Consider the following 20,512-nt stretch of genomic DNA (forward strand, 5'->3'; position numbering starts at 1 on the left):
GAGCATATTACTTCACAATGATGGTCACAACCAAAACCACAGTGAGGAGGTACAGGAGGAAGACTAGTTCAGGAAGGGCAAATAGTAACTGCAAAAGCTTTTAAAGAGGAATGAGCTTGTGTCTTGGCCCAAAGTGGATGATGGAGAGCAAAGTGGACACAGGAGAAACGTGGTTAAGGAATGAGCAGAGGTCCGATTACACAGGACCATGCAGATTAGTGCCCATCACTTCGCATTCACTGACGGCTCTGGGGAGCCACGAGGATCCTAACCACGGGGAGGTGACGTGACCTGGTTTCTGTTTCACATGATCACTCTGGTTACTGCGTGAGAAGTGAGCGGTCAGAACAAGAGCAAAAGAAGACAGACCAGTTAAGGAGCTGCTGCAGTTATCTAAGGGGCAGAGTCCCACGGTTTCGGGCATAATTTAAGTGACGGAGATGATGACTAGCAGTCGACTCTGGGAGACATTTTAGAGGCAATATAACAGCAGCACTAGTTTTGAAACTGAATGTGATATATAAGGGAATAAGGCAATTAAGGATTTTGATTCATCTCATCTAAAATGCCTTTCAGCCCACCACAGGCAAATGGAGTGGCTGCAACTGGATGGACGAGTCTACAGAAAAGAAGAAAGAGTCAGAGCTGGGCATCAACTGGATACAGGTGATATTTAATGTCACCAAGAAGAGATCAGGACCTCGAGAAGAAAGGGCCAAGACTCCCAATATACTCCAAACCCAGAAGCCAAGCTGAGGAGAAAACGAACAGCTTCCCTAAAGAGGAAGGAACTGTGAATTATGAATCTGAGATAACCACAGTGTGGTGTCAGATGTTTAGAAAAGAAAATCTCTCAGGAAGGAAAGAATGGTCAATAATCAGAACACTCCTATGGCACGGGGTTCGACAATACAACTGACATTGATTTCACTGTCGACAACCTTGATAAAAACCATTTTAGTTACCCAGCCCTGGCCAAATCACAGAAAGACACCACAACTTACCAGAAGTTAACTATCCAGATTAATGTGTCTGAAAGACACTTCTGAGATTTTACATATTCATTAAGCCATGATGGCCCTGGTAATTTCAGAGCCCTGCATTTTCAAAACTTCATGGGCTAGTAATTCACTGATACATTGATTCCTTTAACTAGTTTTCTGCATTTCAATTACATCTACGTTAAATGGAGGTTCTGGCCTAAAAGTAACAGAGAAAAAAAATATTTCTAAACTAGCCTTAGTTCCAGAATTTTAAAGGAGGAATTAAAGACTAAGAATGAAACCAAGCGAGTTCTTACTACCTACTGAAAAACCTTAAACAGCAGCACTTATTTGAGAAAAGAAACATACAGAACAAAAAAACGAATCAAGACACACTATTCGCTTTACCCCAGAGAGAACGTGATACTCCACCTTTACTTGTCGAGCTTGGCTGATGACACATGGAAGACTGAAGAGCTGCTGGACAAAGGCCTTCAGCTCTTCCACTGTCAGTTTGGTCCGCGTCCTCCCACCATCTGGGCTCTGCCTGGTGTCAGACAATGTTGAGACATAAGTAAGAAAATTCAGTCACTCCAGCATTAAGGGGGCTTCTAGTCTCTTCAGAATTCTAACCCAAGAAATCCCAAAATACACGTGTCTGAGGGATTTCATTTTCAAATGAGATTCTTAGCTCTTCAGTTAATGGCTCAAAGATTCAACTCTCTAAATTACAGTTCTTCCAACCTTACAAGTATTAAACATCTCAAACATTTAATAAATTCTCACAGTAAAATGTTAAGTTCACTGATAAAACTAAATCCTCCATCTCAGGAAACTGAAGATGTAGAACAAAGGCCTTTAACCTGGCTTAGGAGATAATAAATCCTGTGAAACTGACTCCAGATTATGTCTGTATGTACACTTTTCTAAGAAAAGGGTCTCTAAGCTTTGGCCAGATTCTCCAAGGTGGGGAGGTGGGGGTCAGAGACCCATGACAGGTGCGGAGTCCTGACTGATGATTGGTCTCTCATAAAACAAAAGATTAAAAAATGTACAAAGTAATTAAAAACCCAATGTAAACTGCTATAGAAAAAACCATTCAGACACAAGGAATGTGTTAGAATGAAACACTGCCACAGAAAATGAAACATGTGAATTATGGGAAATCCAGGGCATATACTGCCATGCTCCTTAACAGCCTCCCCTGCACCCAGGTCACTCTCTGCTAGCACCTGCCTTCAGCCTGCAGTATCATCTGTTTACAAACACCTATCACACACCTACTGTGTGCCAGGCATGCTTCAAAGCACAGCAATGAGAAGGATGAAAATCCCACATTCTACTCTAGCATTATCTTCCAGTGGGGTAGGAAAAGGAGGAGGAGATAAGAGAGTAAGTAGATTCGTCTATCAGGAGAAAAACAAAGCAGGAAGGAAGAATAAAAAGGCTGCAATTTTACAAGGTTGTCAGAGAAAGCTTCTCCAAGAATATGATGTCTAAAAAAGACTTGGAAGAAGCAAGGGAATAAGCCGGCTGGGTATCAGGGAACACAGCCCCAAGGAGGGCCAAGAGCAAACACGCAGGCCCTAAGCAGAGGACATGGTGAGGGTGAAGGGCAGGGGGAGCACGGTGAGGGTGAAGGGCAGGGGGAGCACGATGAGGGTGAAGGGAAGGGGGAGCATGGTGAGGGTGAAGGGCAGGGGGAGCACAATGAGGATGAAGGGCAGGGGGAGCACAGTGAGGGTGACGAGCAGGGGAGGTAGTGCAGGCAGAGCAAGAGAAGCGCGAGCAGCAAGAGACAAAGCTGGGGCATTACTTGGGGAGGGATAACATGGCCTCACAGACAATTAAGACTGTCATTACTCTGGTCAAAATAAAACAGAAAACCACTAGAGAATTCTTCTCAGCCTTACCTGTGTTTCTGCTTTTTGCTCAGAAGCAGCTGAGCCACAGAAGCACACGTCTCAGCTTCTTTTACAGCATCCCTAAGTTTTCGAAAGAGATCATTCTCTGGGTACTTCCTATCCTCAGCATCCTCCAGCATTACTCGTAACTCAATCAAATCTGTAAAAAGAAAGAGAGTCATATACTATCACCAGAGAAAATAAAAAGCCACTCACCAATCAATTAGCAAAAACACCATAGCTGTGAAAATCCCACCAATACAACTGAAGCTTATACCAGGTGGCTTGTTTCTAATTCTGAGAATTTCTCAGTTCAGTTCAGTCACTCAGTCGTGTCTGACTCTTTGCGACTTCATGGACTGCAGCACACAAGGCCTCTGTCCATCATCAACTCCCGGAGTTTACTCAAACTCATGTCCATTGAGTCTGTGATGCCATCTAACCATCTCATCCTCTGTTGTCCCCTTCTCCTCCTGCCCTCAACCTTCCCAACATCAGGGTCTTTTCAGATGAGTCAGCTCTTCACATCACGTGGCCAAAGCACTGGAGTTTTAGCTTCAGCATCAGTCCTTCCAATGAATATTCAGGACTGATTTCCTTTAGGCTTGACTGGTTTGATCTCCTTGCAGTCCAAGGGACTCTCAAGAGTCTTCTCCAACACCACAGTTCAAAAGCATCATTCTTTGGTGCTCAGCTTTCTTTATAGTCCAACTCTCACATCCATACATGACTACTGAAAATCGTAGCCTTGACTAGACGGACCTTTTTGGCAAGGTAATGTCTTTGCTTTTTAATATGCTGTCTAGGTTGGTCATAGCTTTTCTTCCAAGGAGCAAGCGTCTTTTAATTTCATGGCGGCAGTCACTATCTGCAATGATTTTGGAGCCCCAAAGCATAAAGTCTGTCACTGTTTCCATTGTTTTCCCATCTATTTGCCATGAAGTGATAGGACCAGATGCCATGATCTTAGTTTTCTGAATGCTGAGTTTTAAGACAACATTTTCACTCTCTTTTCACTTTCATCAAGAGGCTCTTTAGTTCTTCTTTGCTTTTTGCCTTAAGTGTGGTGTCATCTGCATATCTGCAGTTATTGACGTTTCTCCCAGCAATCTTGATTCTAGCTTGTGCTTTATCCAGTCCAGCGTTTCTCATGATGTACTCTGCATATAAGTTAAATAAGCAGGGTGATAATATACAGCCTTGACTTACTCCTTTCCCGATTTGGAACCAGTCTGTTGTTCCACATCCAGTTTTAACTGTTGCTTCTTGACCTGTACACAGATTTCTCAGGAGGCAGGTCAGGTGGTCTGATATTCCCATCTCTAAGAATTTTCCACAGTTTGTTGTGATCGACACAGTCAATGGCTTTGACATAGTCAATTAAGCCAAGTAGATGTTTTTCTGGAACTCTCTTTTTTGATGATCCAATGGATGTTGGCAATTTGATCTCTGGTTCCTCTGCCTTTTCTAAATCCAGGTTGAACATCTGGAAGTTCTCAGTTCACGTCCTATTGAAGCCTGGCTTGGAGAATATTGAGCATTACTTTACTAGCGTATGAGATGAGTGCAATTGTGTGGTAGTTTGAGCATTCTTTGGCACTACCTTTCTTTGGGATTGGAATGAAACCTGACCTTTTCACGTCCAGTGGCCACTGCTGAGTTTTCCAAATTTGCTGGCATATTGAGTGCAGCACTTCCACAGCATCATCTTTTACGATTTGAAATAGCTCAACTAGAATTCCATTTCAAAACTCCACTAGCTTTGTTCATAGTGATGCTTCCTAAGGCCCACTTCATTTCATGTTCCAGGATGTCTGGCTCTAGGTAAGTGATCACACCATTGTGATTACCTGGGGTCGTGAAAATCTTTTTTGTATAGTTCTTCTATGTATTCTTGCCACCTCTTAATATCTTCTGCTTCTGTTAGGCCCATACCATTTCTGTCCTTTATTGTGCCCATCTTTGCATGAAATGTTCCCTTGGTAACTCTAATTTTCTTGAACAGAGAATTGCTCAGTGAGCTGTTAATGTGAGTCTACTTGTAACAACGGTTCCCCAAAATATATGATACATCTGCTGTTAGCAATCTCATTTTATATCAACTTTATCACTTAACAAAAGATTCTCAAACAGGAAATTAAGTCTGTAGTCAACCAACCCATTGGTCTCAAATCTCTTATGAAGCCTAGGACTTTTCCTTAATGGAGGAAAAACACATGAAACAAAACAAGATCTCTTTCAAAGTGAAAACCATTTCAGTGTCTGCTTAAAAAAGGAAGAAACTTAACCTTTCTTGTGATTGAAGTTGGCGGATAATGCTTCTGTAACACGACTGACCCACGTGTCATAGGACTGTGCCCTGACCTTCACACCATAGAGCAGAGAAGGGAGGTCCTCCAATGGGTAGCGATATCTAAAAAGAAGATCACATACAAAAATAAAAACTTTCAAAACCCAACAATATTTTGAAAATAAATTAACATTGAAACAGAATCACCTTAAGGGAAGTACAATGGCCAGGTACACATAAAGAGAAAAACCTAAGCAGCTCACAGAGTTTTAATTCAGAGAAAGTCAAGGAATGTGTGACATCAACTTGATAAAGCAATTCATTTTATTCAGTAAGTTTAGGGCCAACTTTAATGGGCTGATCTTCAAGAAAGGAGGCGGACAGGTAAGAGGTAACTAGAACAAACACAAGGAAGGGCATTACGAACAAGAGTATTAACAATTTTTAAAAAGACTGTAATGGAAGCTTTACAAGAAACGTCTGGATACCTAAGACATTTTTTCTGCATGGGGCAGGGGCACAGATCAGTCGGATGGTAGAGACACACGAGCCGTTCAGGGTTACAGGAGCACGTGAGAGCAGAGAGGAAACAGGTGGTCCTGCAGGCTGAACACTGTCGCTCATCATCAGGCACAAGCTCAAACACCTCTTCCTCCGACATCAGGACACCCTGAAATACAACTGATGTCACCTGATCAAGTCTTTCCAGTCTTTCAAGCATCAGAGAACTTAAAGTGATTAATTTTTTTTCTACTCTGACGACATAAACATGGGAGATACGATGGCACATCCTCAAAATATTTTCTAAAAACATTGCTAATTTTTTATGAGCAAGACTAAAACCTTAGTATCTAAGAATGCACATGTGACTGACAAAAACTTCTTAAAATGCAAGAAATGCTTACTACAAAGAGGTTAAATGTCATTTGTTGAGGGAAGGAAAGGAAGCAGTAATTGGGAGGTACTTTGAAGATGGTTGATAAGGGTTTTTTTGGGCACAGTTAAGCCAAGACTTTTTTATTTGCTAGTATTATTTTTCTAACATATTTTGCCCTAAAAACCTTTTTTAATATACAATTTTGAAAGGTTATACCCTATAATTATTACAAAATACTGGCTAGCTGATAAACTTCTATTTCTTGACCATATAGTGATGACAACAAAGGTTGCCACAGAATAATTCATGAAGTTCTCTCTGTTTTATGTAGTTTTGTTTTCTATTTAACATAAGAAAAATATAAATCAAAAAGTACTGTCCCCAGGGACAATATACCCTTGAACTAAAAATTTTAGTATTCTGAAAATAACACTGATAGGTACAAACACATGCAAGGATAAAAAGATGTAAAATTACTTAAACTATGAAAATCAAAGTATAATCTATTTCAACAAGGCATCAAAAAGAAAGCTAATCTTTTGCATATAAACAACAAAGCCCCATTATACATATCACAGAAAACTATATTCAATATCCTATGATAAACCATAATGGAAAAGAACACTAAGAATGTATATGTGACTGAATTACTCGGCTGTACAGCAGAAATTAAAACACTGTAAATCAACTAGACTTTAATTTAAAAAAATATTAAAACTGGGAAAAAAGAAAGCTTATCAAATTTGGTATGCCACTTTAAGAAAGTAAGGGCACCTGAAGCGCATTTTACAAAGGCTTCCATTTGATAAATAAGGGGGTCCCCTTTACAGTTTCTACTTACCTGAGCACAGTATTTACAAGCCAATTCCACTATGAGAGCAATCTTCTTTTCTTCCTCCACTTAAACAAGGTAGTGATCTAATAGTTTATTCACTGGCAGACACAACCTAATTCCTTCAATATTTTCTTCTTATCTAGATATCTCCTGGCTGAACTCTATCTTTTCATTTTCTCATAGAGCACTTCGTATTTTCTTTAAAAGTTACTTTAATACAAAAATGGTTCCAAAACACATTGCAAGTGTTTCTTACGTTAACAGCTGGCAAACAGGGAATGCTAATACATCAACTGACTAAGTCCTGGCTGCTTTAAGAAATTCTACACCTCTTTCCAAAGCATACTCGAAGGACCACTAACCCTAGCAGGTATTCCACAAAAAAACAAGGAAATTTAAGGGGGAGATAAATGCTATGCATCATACCTCTTCCAACTGGAAATTAACAAACACCAGCATATTAAAGGATCAGGTAAGTTTTACAGTAAAGAATTCCACTAAAGGACCTCCATAGTGATCTGGTGGTTAAGAATCCGCCTACCAATACAGGGAACACGGATTCGATCCCTGGTCCGGGAACCAAGATCCCACAAGGAATCGTGTATCATGGGAAATAAAGTGGGCTATGCAGAGAAGGAGGGAGCATGGTACACACCCAGTGAGGCTAGCTACGTAGGGAGGGTTAGGGAAAATGGGCTAAGACAGGCTGAAGACATATATTTTCTCATTTAGTTTCCATTTCAATATGATATTTAGTTTATTTGAAGCATTCAAAATCCCAGCACTGGGTTATTCAGTGCCTCTTATATTCACTAAAAACTTAGATTGGAGGAAAAAGACAAATCGATTAACTCAGACAATCTGCAATCACCAGAAACACAACTTTTGTTTAATTAGAAAGCTGAGAGAAGAACTTGATCTTTCTCACCTAAAGAAACACTATACATAGGACAATTTTAAAAATAAATATATACCTAATAAATTCTACCTGACAGGACTGCATTTTTAAAAATCTGGAGATGCTGACATCAAGATTCCTAAAACTTCAACTTAAACCAAAATGGCAGAAACAAAGGTATGAAATCTCCAAACTAGCAATTTCTGTGTTCAACTTCTAGAGGGATTGAAGATGAAAATGGATTCTTTCCACCATAGGTTCAATTTTTAGTGTATTCCGTGAGCACTATAATCAGCAAACTCACCATCTGCATCACAGACTCTCTTAACCGTGTCTCCTCCTCAGTCAGGAGCGTCAACTCCTTGCACACCATGGCAGCTAACCCCACATCTAAGCATTCCGGATCTGCTGCCATCTTGAAGATGAGCTCCTCATGTGAGAAGACACAATGGCGCCTCAGACGGCGGTAGTGACTCACACACTGACGTCCAATGGGCAGCTGAAAAAAAGACAAGATTCTCAAATTAAAGTACTTGCTTATAACACATTCCAGAACAGAACCACTGCTTACCCCAAATCCTCTTTTTTTCTTATAAACAACAGAACAAGAACGTCCATTTGAATATAAGAGGTAACTGTAAATATTAAAACTTTATCACCCAGCAAGAATTTCACGAAGGCCTTCCCAAAGAAAATCCCCCTAATTCACGATGCTGAGCTTCTAGCCTAAGCAGCTGATTTCCACTCATTACACAGTTATGCATCTCAAGCATGAGTTTCTTGACACATAAATGAGGCAGAACTCTTTTACACCAGTCACATGGGACTGCTCTTACAAGAAAAGGAAAAAAATTATCAAGCTATAAAGGTATAATTGGACGTATTCAACATTGATGTTTCCACAAAACAAAACAAAACAAAACCAGATGCTACTACAAAGGAGGGAAAATGGAAGGGAAGGGAAGGAAAAAGCACTAAACAGTTCACATGGACTATTTTTTATAAGGACTATTTAGATGTTATCTAAAAATTATTTTTAAAACTACCAGTCTGGCCTAGAAAAAATTCAAAGTGCAATCATGAGATTGCATGTACTTTAATTTTAATCATGTACTTTAATTTTCCTACGTGAAATAAATTACTAAATGATCACTTTTCATAAGCCAACAGATACACTAAGATAACTTCTGAAAATCTAACACGCTTCAAATAAAACTGATACTAGCTACACTACACAAACTCTCTCTCTCTCTCCAATTTCTTTCCTTTACTCAAGTGGAAAAACTTGGATGGCTAAAGTTTTTATTTGTATCTGAAAACTGTAACCTCAGAGAAAAAATAAAGTCAACCTCTAAGAACCTTTTGGAGCTCACCTCCATTTTGAGGAAGCAGAGGGGAATCACAGGAATCAGAGCGCCAGAGCACAGTACTATCTCTGAATCAAGCACTATTTCCCCACTCTTTCAAAGAAACAATCTTTCCCAAGAAAATACATGTTGAGCTTATGCTTTTTTTTGAGCTTATATATTAAGAAAAAAAAAAAGTTGAGCTTATGTTCAGCATTTATCTTGTCCACCAACAATATACAATTCTTTCTTAATTCTCAGATATGTAAACATTTCTCAGCCTTAAAGCAAGAGTAAGAAAAAAAATAAAACCAGAGGATTTGCAGTTTTTAATTATCACAAGGAAGCTACATAAAATAGAACTGATTGTCCACTGTAGCTTATAAAAATTTGTACCATCACTTTATTCCAGATATAAAGCTGCTTTTACTTTTCAATTATATCACACTCTTTTCCTAAGGAGTATCAAGGGCTTTCACATATATTACCTCACTTGTCTGAGGTCACTAAGTGAATCTTAGCATTTTTTACATAGGAGGTAAAAAAGAATTTAGGACCAGAGAAATTAAAAGTTACCCAAGATTAGACAGCAGTAATAATGAGCATGTTAAAGGTAGAATCATTTCCAACTCATCTCTGAATCACCTGCATTTCCACACTATATCTACCTGGCCAAGGAACAAGTAAATCATAAACACTTAATAAATGTAAGCTGAGTTTTCTGAAATAGAGTTCAAGTCCAAGACAAAGTCCTAAGCTCTGTTTTGCTCTTGCTACTTTCTAATTAGTAAGAAGTTTAGAATGACTAGGTCAAGTAGGATTGTTCATTATTCAATTTCATTCATTAGCTAAGGAAACAATATGACTAATTAGCCCACCAGGCTCCTCTGTCCATGGTATTTTCCAGGCAAGAAAACTGGAGCGGAGAGCCATTTCCTTCTCCATGGCATCTTCCCAATCCAGGGACTGAACCTGGGTCTCCTCCACTGCAGGCAGATTCTTTAGTGACTAAGCCACCAGGGAAGCCCAATTATGAAGTTTAACAAACTAAGATGCCCATAGAAAACATAAGATCTAATATTACTAAAAAAAAAAAAAAAAAAAAACCCAAATGTCAGGAGAGGTGACAAAACAACAGAATAGTCTCACTAAAGGAAAAATAAAGTCAAATAGTGTATTACAAGTTTGCAGTTTTACACCCCCACCAATAAGATGTACATACTACTAATTACTTTTTTATATCTACTTCATTTACAAGCAAAATAGCAATCAATGGCAACAACATCTACACAAAAGTGTAGCCCATAGAGATCTCAGTATCATGGCTACCCTTTAAAATAATCTTTTTAAAAAGAATATAGAAAACATAAAATGGCAGGAAGAATAAAATCAACTAATTGTCTATCAGAAGGAAAATAATAAAGGGATGTTTTAAGATAAAAATCAGAACTGGATATTTTAAAATAAAAATCAGAGCTAGCTATTTGATATGGTACAATTAATTCCCCCAAAAGATCTGGTCACCTTTATAAAATCCAAAAAGTGGTCAGAGAAACCAGAGACTAGAGGAATTACGTTCTCTCAGAGAAGATGCAGAAAACATCAACTGCTCATTTAAAATTCAAACAAAATGAGAAAGTAACGAATGAGAAGAACTACAAAACCTTCCAAATAAAAACTACCTGGAACTTTCTAAACCGCAGCAGACATCCCAATCCCTACTGAATACTCATAAACCCTCCCCTCCCAGCTAAGCAAACACAGCAATTACAATGCATCTCCAGGGGTGTTAGTAGACGTACAACAGCCACTTGCTATAGAACAGACCCAGTCAGCAGTGCAGAAGTTCACAGCCTCGGCGAAGTTGTAGCCTTGGTTAAACCCAGAGTGATAGGCCCGAGGGAACGTCACCACAAACTCGCCAGCACACTGATTGGTCCTGTACACCTAAATGCAAGTCAGAAACAGGATACGAAAGCAGAAGAAAACAAAATGAAAACAACAGAAAAAGGAAACATTTCACCAGTTTCAGAAGCGTTTTTTAAACTTGACAACAATAAACTATTAAGCTACACATACCAAAAAATAACATCAGGGTTGAAGAAGCTATCAGTTTCACCTTCTTATAATATTATGTCACTGATAAAATAATTCATGACAAGAATTCTCAGCCCAAAGAAATTTTCAAGGAGAAAACATTCCTCTCACTGAGCTACTAGTTTCCTGACTTGATGACAGTTTTACAATTAAGAGAATTTTTCTTTTATCCCTTTATTCCTATGGTGTACATAGTGGGAAAGGATGAATTTCACTGTTTTTGCATAATTTTTTTTTGGAAACTAACTGATCAGGTCCTATGCCATACAGAGAGCCTCAAATCAGTTTTCCTGAATCTCCTGGTTTTATGATAATACTATGTCTTTTGAAAAGTCCAAGATTTTGTACAAATTAACTCTTTAAAGACAAGATAACATTACTATCGCCCGATCTCCTTTCTCATTAAGGTTATAACTATTTGACTATATGAAGCAAACACTGAATTTATACTTTATCAAATATTAGCACAATTTAAATGTAATAATCATTTTCAAAACTAGATTTAAAAGTAGAAAAGGTGTTCATTGTGTCTTTACTTCATTATCTCATACAAAAAAAGGCTATAAAATCTTCATATGAAAGATGGAAATATGATCTCCACAAAGATAAGGATCAGTTATTAGAACTACCACTTAAGACACTTCTACTTTGATTAAATGGGATAATAAAGAAAATAAGATGTTTACTAAAACCAAGATATACTGAAAACAAGGTTATTCTGACAGGCTGCTGTACATAAAGGTATGATTCACATTTCATAACAACCCATTCTTAATAAAATAAATGTTGTTCCCTTTGGAATATAAATTCTAATTTGGCTAGAAGAGGATCTGATTTTATTAACTATTATAAAACCAAGCATATATTATGATATACGTTAACTTTAAAATACTGAAGGGAGATGCAAAAAGACTCACCGGTACCCCGTGCTCCATCAACACGTTGGGGTTCATGATGGTGACTAACTGATGCAGGAGGTCAGGCTGGGACTCAAACAGCTCAGGGGCTAGCTCCCTCATCACCTCCTCCAGCTGCTCTGCAGCATGAGACGGCACGCCATACCATGTCTTTGGCTCTCCCCTAGCAAAGAAGTAACAGTTTATCCAGGCAGAGCACGGTGCCCATGAGGCCAGGGTCTCGGACTCAAATCCACTAAACTGTAATTAACTTTGTCTTGCTCTGTGGCCATAGATAATGGGCCCTGAATCCTAGCAACCATTTCAAAAATCTGTGCTACTATTCACAACAGGAGGTAAGGCAAGTGTATACGGACAGGTGGGTATGTAGTTTTCACTATGGAAAGGCAAGTCGAATGAACTCTTTAAGGTAGAGCAGTAAACAGCATCTTCCAACAGAAAAGATGCTATAGGAAAAGCAAGCATTGTACCAAAGGATACTGACATACTGCCTGGTTCACAGGTCCACTGGACATTCCAATTATCCCCACCATGATCAAAGTAAAAGTCAATGCCCTATAGAATATGTCTGTAGAACTTCAACATTACTATCCAAGGAAATAAGCCAAGGAAAGACATTGTTGAAATCCTGAATAATACTTATGAATCTTACAAATTGTTGAAATCCTGAGTTCTATCTATGAATCTTAAGGACCAAACACTTGGCATCAGTAACACACCAGACTTCAGTGGACTAGAGTTTACTTATAATACTAAATTGAAGTTCAAGGAAATTGATTTAATTAGTCATGCAATCTACAGAATAACTTAATCATAATACAATTCACAGTGCTGTCTCTAATAGAAACTTACAGCAATGACTGAAAATGTTCTGTATCTATGCGGGCCAATACAAGGGTCACCGGTCACAATTGACAAGTAAGCACTTAAAATGCGGTTAATGCAAATGCTGAAGTAAACTTTTAATTTTAAACAACCACACGTGGCTAGAAGCTATCATATTGCAAAGCACAGGGATGAAAGAAAGAAAACCATTAGTTTGCACAGCCTGACCTGAGCTAAGTTAAGCTAAGTTACTTCAGTCGTGTCCGACTCTGTGCGACCCCATAAAAGGCAGCCCACCAGGCTCCCTCGTCCCTGGGATTCTCCAGGCAAGAACACTGGAGTGGGTTGCCATTTCCTTCTCCAGTGCATGAAAGTGAAAAGTGAAAGTGAAGTCGCTCAGTCGTGTCCGACTCCTAGCAACCCCATGGACTGCAGCCCACCAGGCTCCTCCGTCCATGGGATTTTCCAGGCAAGAGTACTGGAGTGGGGTGCCACTGCCTTCTCCGCTGACCTGAGCAGTATCTTTCAAATGGAAAGAAAAATACTATTTGGTTAAGATCGGAATACTGAACATGGAACTGGGTAAGTAAATAAAAGCTGTGGGTCAAATAAAAACAAAAACCAACAAAAAACCTTAACTAATACACATGTAACACAGGCATTTAATTTCAAATACTGAAGGTTAGTCAGATCTTGACTATATAAACTTTAAATATCCTGCCTTACATATCAAAAGTTAAATCAAAGAAATGTTTCCTGTACACTGAATACTAAGAATCACCTGGTCTAAAACCTGGGGCTCGGCTGCACACGTTAAGAGTGGAAGTGTCAGAGACGCTGTACCCTGAGACCCCTACCCAGTACCTTATCCTACTTTGGGTAGGACACACTTTAAAGTCAGTTCTCCCCATCACCTAATTTTATCACACCTTTAGAAAGGTCACCAAGTGTGCATGTTGTTAACAAAAACTGTGCGTACCAGTGCAGGTAGTTGATGGAATAACTCCAGTGATCTTCAATGTGCCAGCAAAAGGAGGAGAAGCACATCCCCACATAGAGCCACGGCACCTTCATGCCAGAGATGTCCACGTTGATATGTGCAAGAACAGACTGCTCTAGCACAGGCATGTTATTCAAGTTCCAACCAGAAAGCGCATATTCCTACAGAAGGAAAACAGTGTAAATGAGAGCAGAAATGACAAGAGCCCAACAGGTATCTCAAGAGAGTCTTTAAAAACAAAAGTAAAAATTGTGTTAAGTCACAATCATCTAATCCAGAATCTGTGCTCCTTGCTCCCTACGTGGAACTCATATTCCTAAATATTTAATCCTATCTCCTAAGTGATATTTACATTTCCCTTTAGTTATTTAAGCTATCTCTGGATTACTCTACGCATATAAGGCTTATTATTACTCCCCACCCACCCCCACAGCTTACCAGTAAAATACTGTGAGATTCATTTTAATAGGTTGGTATTGTATATCTACTTTATCCCTGGTAGCATAACTTACCAAAATGTTTATCAATATATTTGTGGTGCCAAGATACTGTGAGGACAAAAAGGAATAGGATCCTGAATCTGTGGCCAACGGTGAAGACCAGGATGGTGCAGAAAGTCAGCACCCCCAACCCCAACTATGTGCTCAGTAATGTCCAACTCTTTGTGACTCTGTGGACTGTAGCCCACCAGGCTCCTTTGTCCATGGGATTTTACAGGCAAGAATCCTGGGCAATCACACTACAAACACATCCATTAACAACAACGACAAATTTTTTTGTTTCACAAATGAGTTCAAGAGAAAAAAGAAATTGCAATTTCCAAAAAAAAAAAAAAAAGCACAGCCACAATGAAAAAGGAAAGGTGCTGAGTTTTCAGGTTTCTAACTGGATATAAGCTCTGGACATGAGTTACAAACACCCACTTCTGAAGCCGTATGTGGCAGAGACTTAAAATGCTATCATCCTTGTGGCAAGCAGTTCTCAAAAGGGGCCTAAGGAACCCAAGTGGAGTATAAGGAATCCAGGAGACCCACAAAATCGAACTACTTTCATAACAGCTCTAAGATGCTATCTGCCTTTTTCACTGTCATTCTTGCAAGAGTGTAGTTGAGTTTTCCAGGATATGTGATGTGATACTGCAGAAGTCTGAATGCAGAAACAAGAGAATCTGACTGCCTTCTATTAGAAGGCTGGTAATGGTTGAACCTGGATGCCAGGGAGGAAGGGAGAGAAATTCATTATGATGTTAACTTTTAATCATGTGAAAGTTTCTATAATACAGAGATTAAAACCCTCAAAGTAAAGAGGTTAAATAACCAGTGACAAAGCTGAAGAGAGAATCTGTGAATGAGAGAATCTATGAACATTTTCCTAATGCGATTATCTTAACCTGTGCTCTACTATGACAGGAGGGAAAAAATCAATAATAAGGCTAAAATAAGAAGACAGCCAAAAGACACAGCTTTTGATCATAAAACAAAACAAAAAACGAAAACCCTATTCAGCACATATTAAGTAGTTAGATATTTCTGACTGGACAGTTGGCATGATAAAGAGTGAGACAGTACCATGAATAAACTGGGTCGGTGATACTGTAAGGAGTTACAACGGACTGGTCAGGGCAAGATGGGACTCAAACAAGGGAAGCCAGGGTTGGAACGGTGTGAGCATGCACATTCCCATTCCTGTTTTAGAACATGACTGTAGGCATGATGCTTACCTGCTCACAGAGACATACTACATAGGGAAGGATACAAGAGAAGATGAAACAGGGTCCTCTGTCTAACTAGAGACCTGGGTAGGAAGGAGACTTCTAATCGTGAAGAACTTTTGGAAATGGTGATGTAGGGAGGTTGGGCAGTTCCCTCCACAGAAAACAAGGATAGAACTGAACAAGATTATCAGAACAACCATGTCAAGAAACTAGAACACAATCAAAGGCAAAAAAATTGAGAAGTATTTAGTCTTAAGAAACTACAAGGCTAAATACAGACATTCTCACATAAGCAAAGACAAGAATTCATTGCTAGCAGACCTGCACTACAAATAGAAACAGTCCAGGAGGCTCAAATAAAAAGTATCCTGGACCCACAGGAATGAGAGAAAGGGTACCAGAAAGGGTATATATGCGTAATGACGTAAAAGACTGTAAAAGTCTTTCTTCTGAATTGTTTTAAAGACCATAAGATGGTTTAAAGCAATACTATACTGCCGTGTTGGTGTATTATACAATATGCAGATACAACACACAATACACAAAAGAGAAAAGCAAATGAAAAAAGTTTCCAAGTTTCTAATTTACCAGAAGTCAATATTGAAATGAAGTAGAATGTGATCAGTTAAAGACAGACACTGTTGATGAAGCTGTTTTTTTTTTTAAAGCTATATACTGTAATTCTTAGGGAACCACTAAATAACTCAAAATATGTATCTCCCCCGAAAAAATTTCAGGCCAATTAAAATGGTATGATGAATACCTCTTGAACACCAAAAGAAGGCAATAAGAGAGAGAGGAGCAAAAATGCAGGAGACAGAGAAAGCAGCAAGACGGCAGATATAAATCAACCACATTAAGTTTAAATGTACTGAACACTCCAATTAAAGTCAACCTTCACACTAGATTTTTAAAAAGAAAGATTCAAACATATGCTGCCTATAGAGACACAGGCCAGATTCCAAAATACAAACAGCTTCAAGGTAAAACAATGGAAAGAGATACACCATGCCAATGGTAACAAGAGACCTAGAGGGGCCGTATTTTAAACTACGTATCCTTCTCCACTATGTACCTTTTTTTTTTTCTTACCACGTGTAAGAAAACAGGAAATAGAATTCTCAACTATTGCCAAATATAAAGGAAAAGAAAGTGACAAAGACCAAAGTAAGAGAAAAAGAAATAAATGATCATCTTACTTTAGCTTTACACATAAAGATCATCTGTTACAATTTAAATGCATATTTGAAAACCTATCTGCCCAGATTTTGAAGGAAACGTAATTGTGGACCTACCAGTGAAATGTAGTATTTTTTTCTAAAGTCATTTTCTACATTTCCAAACAGAGAGAGCTACGCAAAATCTTTTAACTGGAGTTAAGTTTCATGGGGTCACAAAGAGTCAGACACGACTGAGTGACTGAAGTTTTAAATTAATTAAACTGGTTTTAAAATGAAAAGTTAAATGATTTTTAAAGTTACTCTGAATTTATTGTTTTCAAAACGGAAGATTATTTGTAATGTCCAAATTCTACATATTTAGTGTTTTAAACGGATGTGGTCCCTAAGATTAAAGAAAGGCCATTTTCTACTAGCAAAGGCTGGGTTGGCCAGAGGTAAGAAGTATGGATATTACTACATGCTCTGCACCTCTTCTTCCGGCAGCATCTTTCTGCGGCCATCCTTCACAGGAAATCCACTCCCAAAGTCTTTTGAGGAGATGTCAGCTCCATACTCTACAATAACGTCTTCTTCAATGCTGCTCACCAGCCGCCAGAATTCCTTTTCTACCAGTTCTGTGGGGACCATCTACACATGGAAAAGAGAGATGACAGATTACAAACTCACTACAATCATAACCCATTATAACATAACACGCAGGTCAACTGAACAAAACCCATGAAAAAAAAGAAACCTTCTCAGTTCTCAGAGTTGAAAAGACTGCCGTCTTGGCTTTTCTGATTGAGGATGGGGAAAAGCTGAAGACGACTTAGATGAAAAACATAATGAAAACAAAAAAAAAAAACCACAATGAACTTGAACTGCTTTCTTCTGCAAGCTGCTTTCCAACTAAGAAGGATAAAGATGACCCAGGACACAATGAAGAAAAAGGAAATACAAAAATCAAGGCTGAATTTTAATAGCTTTAGAAAATTATTTTGACGGAAATTTTTTAAAGCCCAAGAAGCCCCAGGAAAAGCAGCAAACCTCACAGTACAAATAGCCAAATAAAAGCAGCAACTGCCACATCTTCCACGCTTGTGTGAAAAGGACTGTGCTCAGAGGGTCCACAAACAAGGGAAAGACCAAAGTCAATTTCTCAACAGGAGAGTGCACACTGCCCCAAGAAAGCTGAAGGAACAGAAGCAGACCCTGGGCCCCTGATCCTCAGATCCGATGTTCTATCGTCTTTTTCACGCCAATTCTGTTTTTCACAAAATAATGGAAGCTTTTAAAAAGCAAAACAAAAGCTTTGGACTCAGATAAATCTTTCATACTTCCCCAAAGTGACCTAAATACTCACATGGACCGGCATATTGAAATAGTCAGACTTAAAATTATCTGCCATCTCTCCAAAGCTCTGAAGTGTATACTCTCGTACGGCTTGTTCAAATCCAAAAGCTTCTCTAGGTTTATTACATTCCTGGGAAGAAAAAAATATCTAAGATTAACTTACTTAAACTGAAGAAAGTATAAGGCTCTCAGGTATGACCTTCTTTGATCATTTTCCAAGGTGAAACAAATCCAGTCAACTCTAGACCACAAAACACGTATTAATTACTTTCAGTGTGGAACCAGGAAATAATGTTCTGAAACCTCAATTGCATTTTCATGCCTTCCAGAGGAAGGTGGTCATGAGACAGCTTCAGGCTTGGAGCTGGCATTAAGCTCTGGCATTAAGACACACACCTGGAGGGCTACCAACCTGGAATCAAGCCCAGAGATGTCTATCATCCTTGGTGGAAAAAACAAACATTCAGGGAGGGAGGAAAGGTAATGGAGAAAGGGACAGTCACCGGGTTGCTAGGACACCCAGAAAGAAGAATGGTTTTTTTTTCTACTACCAATCATCACGACCAATTTCTTAACACAAAGACTTAGAATAGAACTGCTTCTGAATTGCTTAATGTTGAAAATAATAAAAAATAATTAAAAGATCATAAACATATGCTTTCAATGTATCTAAATACACCCAGCCAACTCTTTCAACATTCTATCATATTTTGTTAAAATAAACACACCAGGCATTTCATGAGAGTGACATTACTATAATCTTTCAATAACAAATTTAGTACAATCAAGCCAAAATTTAAACAAGTTAACAGATACCACCAGTTTATGTGGCAGCATGAAAACTGGATGCATAGATCCTAAGTTCTAGAGCTTCATATCAGATTTTTACTTTTTTTTTTAATTAAATAAAGAACAAATAACCTACGGATTTCCTCCACTTTTACTGTTTTCCTGGAATATGAATAGTCTAGCAAAAGTCTCATTCATCTGCAGCAATAAACAGAGTTACCAAACCAGTGAGAAAAAGACACTTTAAAAAACAGAACTGAAAAATAAAATAAAATAAAAAACAGAACTGTTACATTTCCAGTCACTATCACTCTTTTAAAAAGCCTAGCAATTTCAAGTTCTGAAAAACAAAGACAGAGGAGAAGCAGCTTCATGGGAAGTGTTGACTGTACACCCATATGTATGTTTTTGTTCCCTTTAAAAGATAAGATTGGGTGTGTACCTCGGCCACACACTTAGGACACCTCCAGTCGCCCTTGGGCACGTCAGGCAGTGGGGGAATTAAACAGAACGTATGGTAGCTGTCATCACACCCGTCACACAGCAGCAGCTTATCTTCATTGTTTCCCCGACCACAAAACATACAAACATACAGATCAACCTGTTAACAACAAAATAAAGTAACATGAAAGTTTATTAATAAGTTTATTAAAAAGCAGTATTAAATCTTTACCAGGAATGCCTTAATTGAAACAAAATACTGTACACTAAAAAATAAACATAAGTCCTGAATACTTATTTTAAATAACGGTATATAAACAGCTTTGCATAAAACTTCCTGAATTTCCTCAGAGCTGCTACAAGCAAGTTAATAAAAGTGTATCAAGGTATCGGAGTAAACGACCACTACAAATCTAGGGTACTTGAATGTCAATTTCTATAAAAAAAATATACCATGTCACTTTTCCTACACACAAATGCTCTTCACTGGTAGAGGGCTCAGGACAGAGTATTGTCTAATTCAGCTAAGGGTTGACAGAGTCATCCTCTCACTCACTCATTCACTAGGTATATGACTCAGGAACCCTCTGTGTGTATACCACAAAGCAAGGTTAATGTGATATACACCAAAGCTGAAGCTTCAGATGCACTAAGTCTTCGGACTAAATGAACTAACTAAACGACACACCAGACACAGCAAGGTAAAAAAGCATAACTAAAATAAAAATAAATCCTTTCCCTCCTAACACATCTCAGAACACTTACAAAGTTAACAGAGAGAGTTCCTTTCCGTTGTCTCATTTGCATGTTAAATGCGTCTGACCTGTTGGTAACTTTTCGTCTTCGGGAGACCTCATCTTGAAATAAAAATAATTATATAATAATAGTAAAAACTAATGTTGAGAGCTTACCATGGACCAGACACTATTTTAAATTATTTAAATTAATTAAAATCTCACAACACTATGAGGCAGATAAACTATTATCCCCCAGTGAAGATAAAGAATCTGAAGAACAGAGAAGTTAGGTAACCTGCCCAAACTCACACAGTGAGTCAGCAGCAGATTTGGGATTCTAGTCCAG

General features: G+C 38.5%; 1 protein-coding gene across 1 annotated transcript in view; it reads right to left on the minus strand.

Annotated features, from left to right (window-relative positions):
• Nucleotides 1-20,512, minus strand: part of KDM5A (lysine demethylase 5A) — a 67,063-nt gene that overhangs the window by 31,209 nt on the left and 15,342 nt on the right. The window contains exons 7-18 of the mRNA XM_061418279.1: nucleotides 20,195-20,286; nucleotides 19,431-19,589; nucleotides 18,210-18,329; nucleotides 17,336-17,494; nucleotides 13,952-14,133; nucleotides 12,148-12,310; nucleotides 10,961-11,080; nucleotides 8,092-8,286; nucleotides 5,666-5,847; nucleotides 5,176-5,300; nucleotides 2,897-3,047; nucleotides 1,416-1,530 (exon numbers count right to left, since the gene is read on the minus strand). Of these exons, the coding sequence (XP_061274263.1) occupies nucleotides 1,416-1,530; nucleotides 2,897-3,047; nucleotides 5,176-5,300; nucleotides 5,666-5,847; nucleotides 8,092-8,286; nucleotides 10,961-11,080; nucleotides 12,148-12,310; nucleotides 13,952-14,133; nucleotides 17,336-17,494; nucleotides 18,210-18,329; nucleotides 19,431-19,589; nucleotides 20,195-20,286 (1,763 nt within the window). The remainder of the gene's footprint in view (nucleotides 1-1,415; nucleotides 1,531-2,896; nucleotides 3,048-5,175; nucleotides 5,301-5,665; nucleotides 5,848-8,091; nucleotides 8,287-10,960; nucleotides 11,081-12,147; nucleotides 12,311-13,951; nucleotides 14,134-17,335; nucleotides 17,495-18,209; nucleotides 18,330-19,430; nucleotides 19,590-20,194; nucleotides 20,287-20,512) is intronic.

The sequence above is a fragment of the Bos javanicus genome, chromosome 5 (genome assembly GCF_032452875.1).
Source record: "Bos javanicus breed banteng chromosome 5, ARS-OSU_banteng_1.0, whole genome shotgun sequence".
Lineage (NCBI taxonomy): Eukaryota > Metazoa > Chordata > Mammalia > Artiodactyla > Bovidae > Bos > Bos javanicus.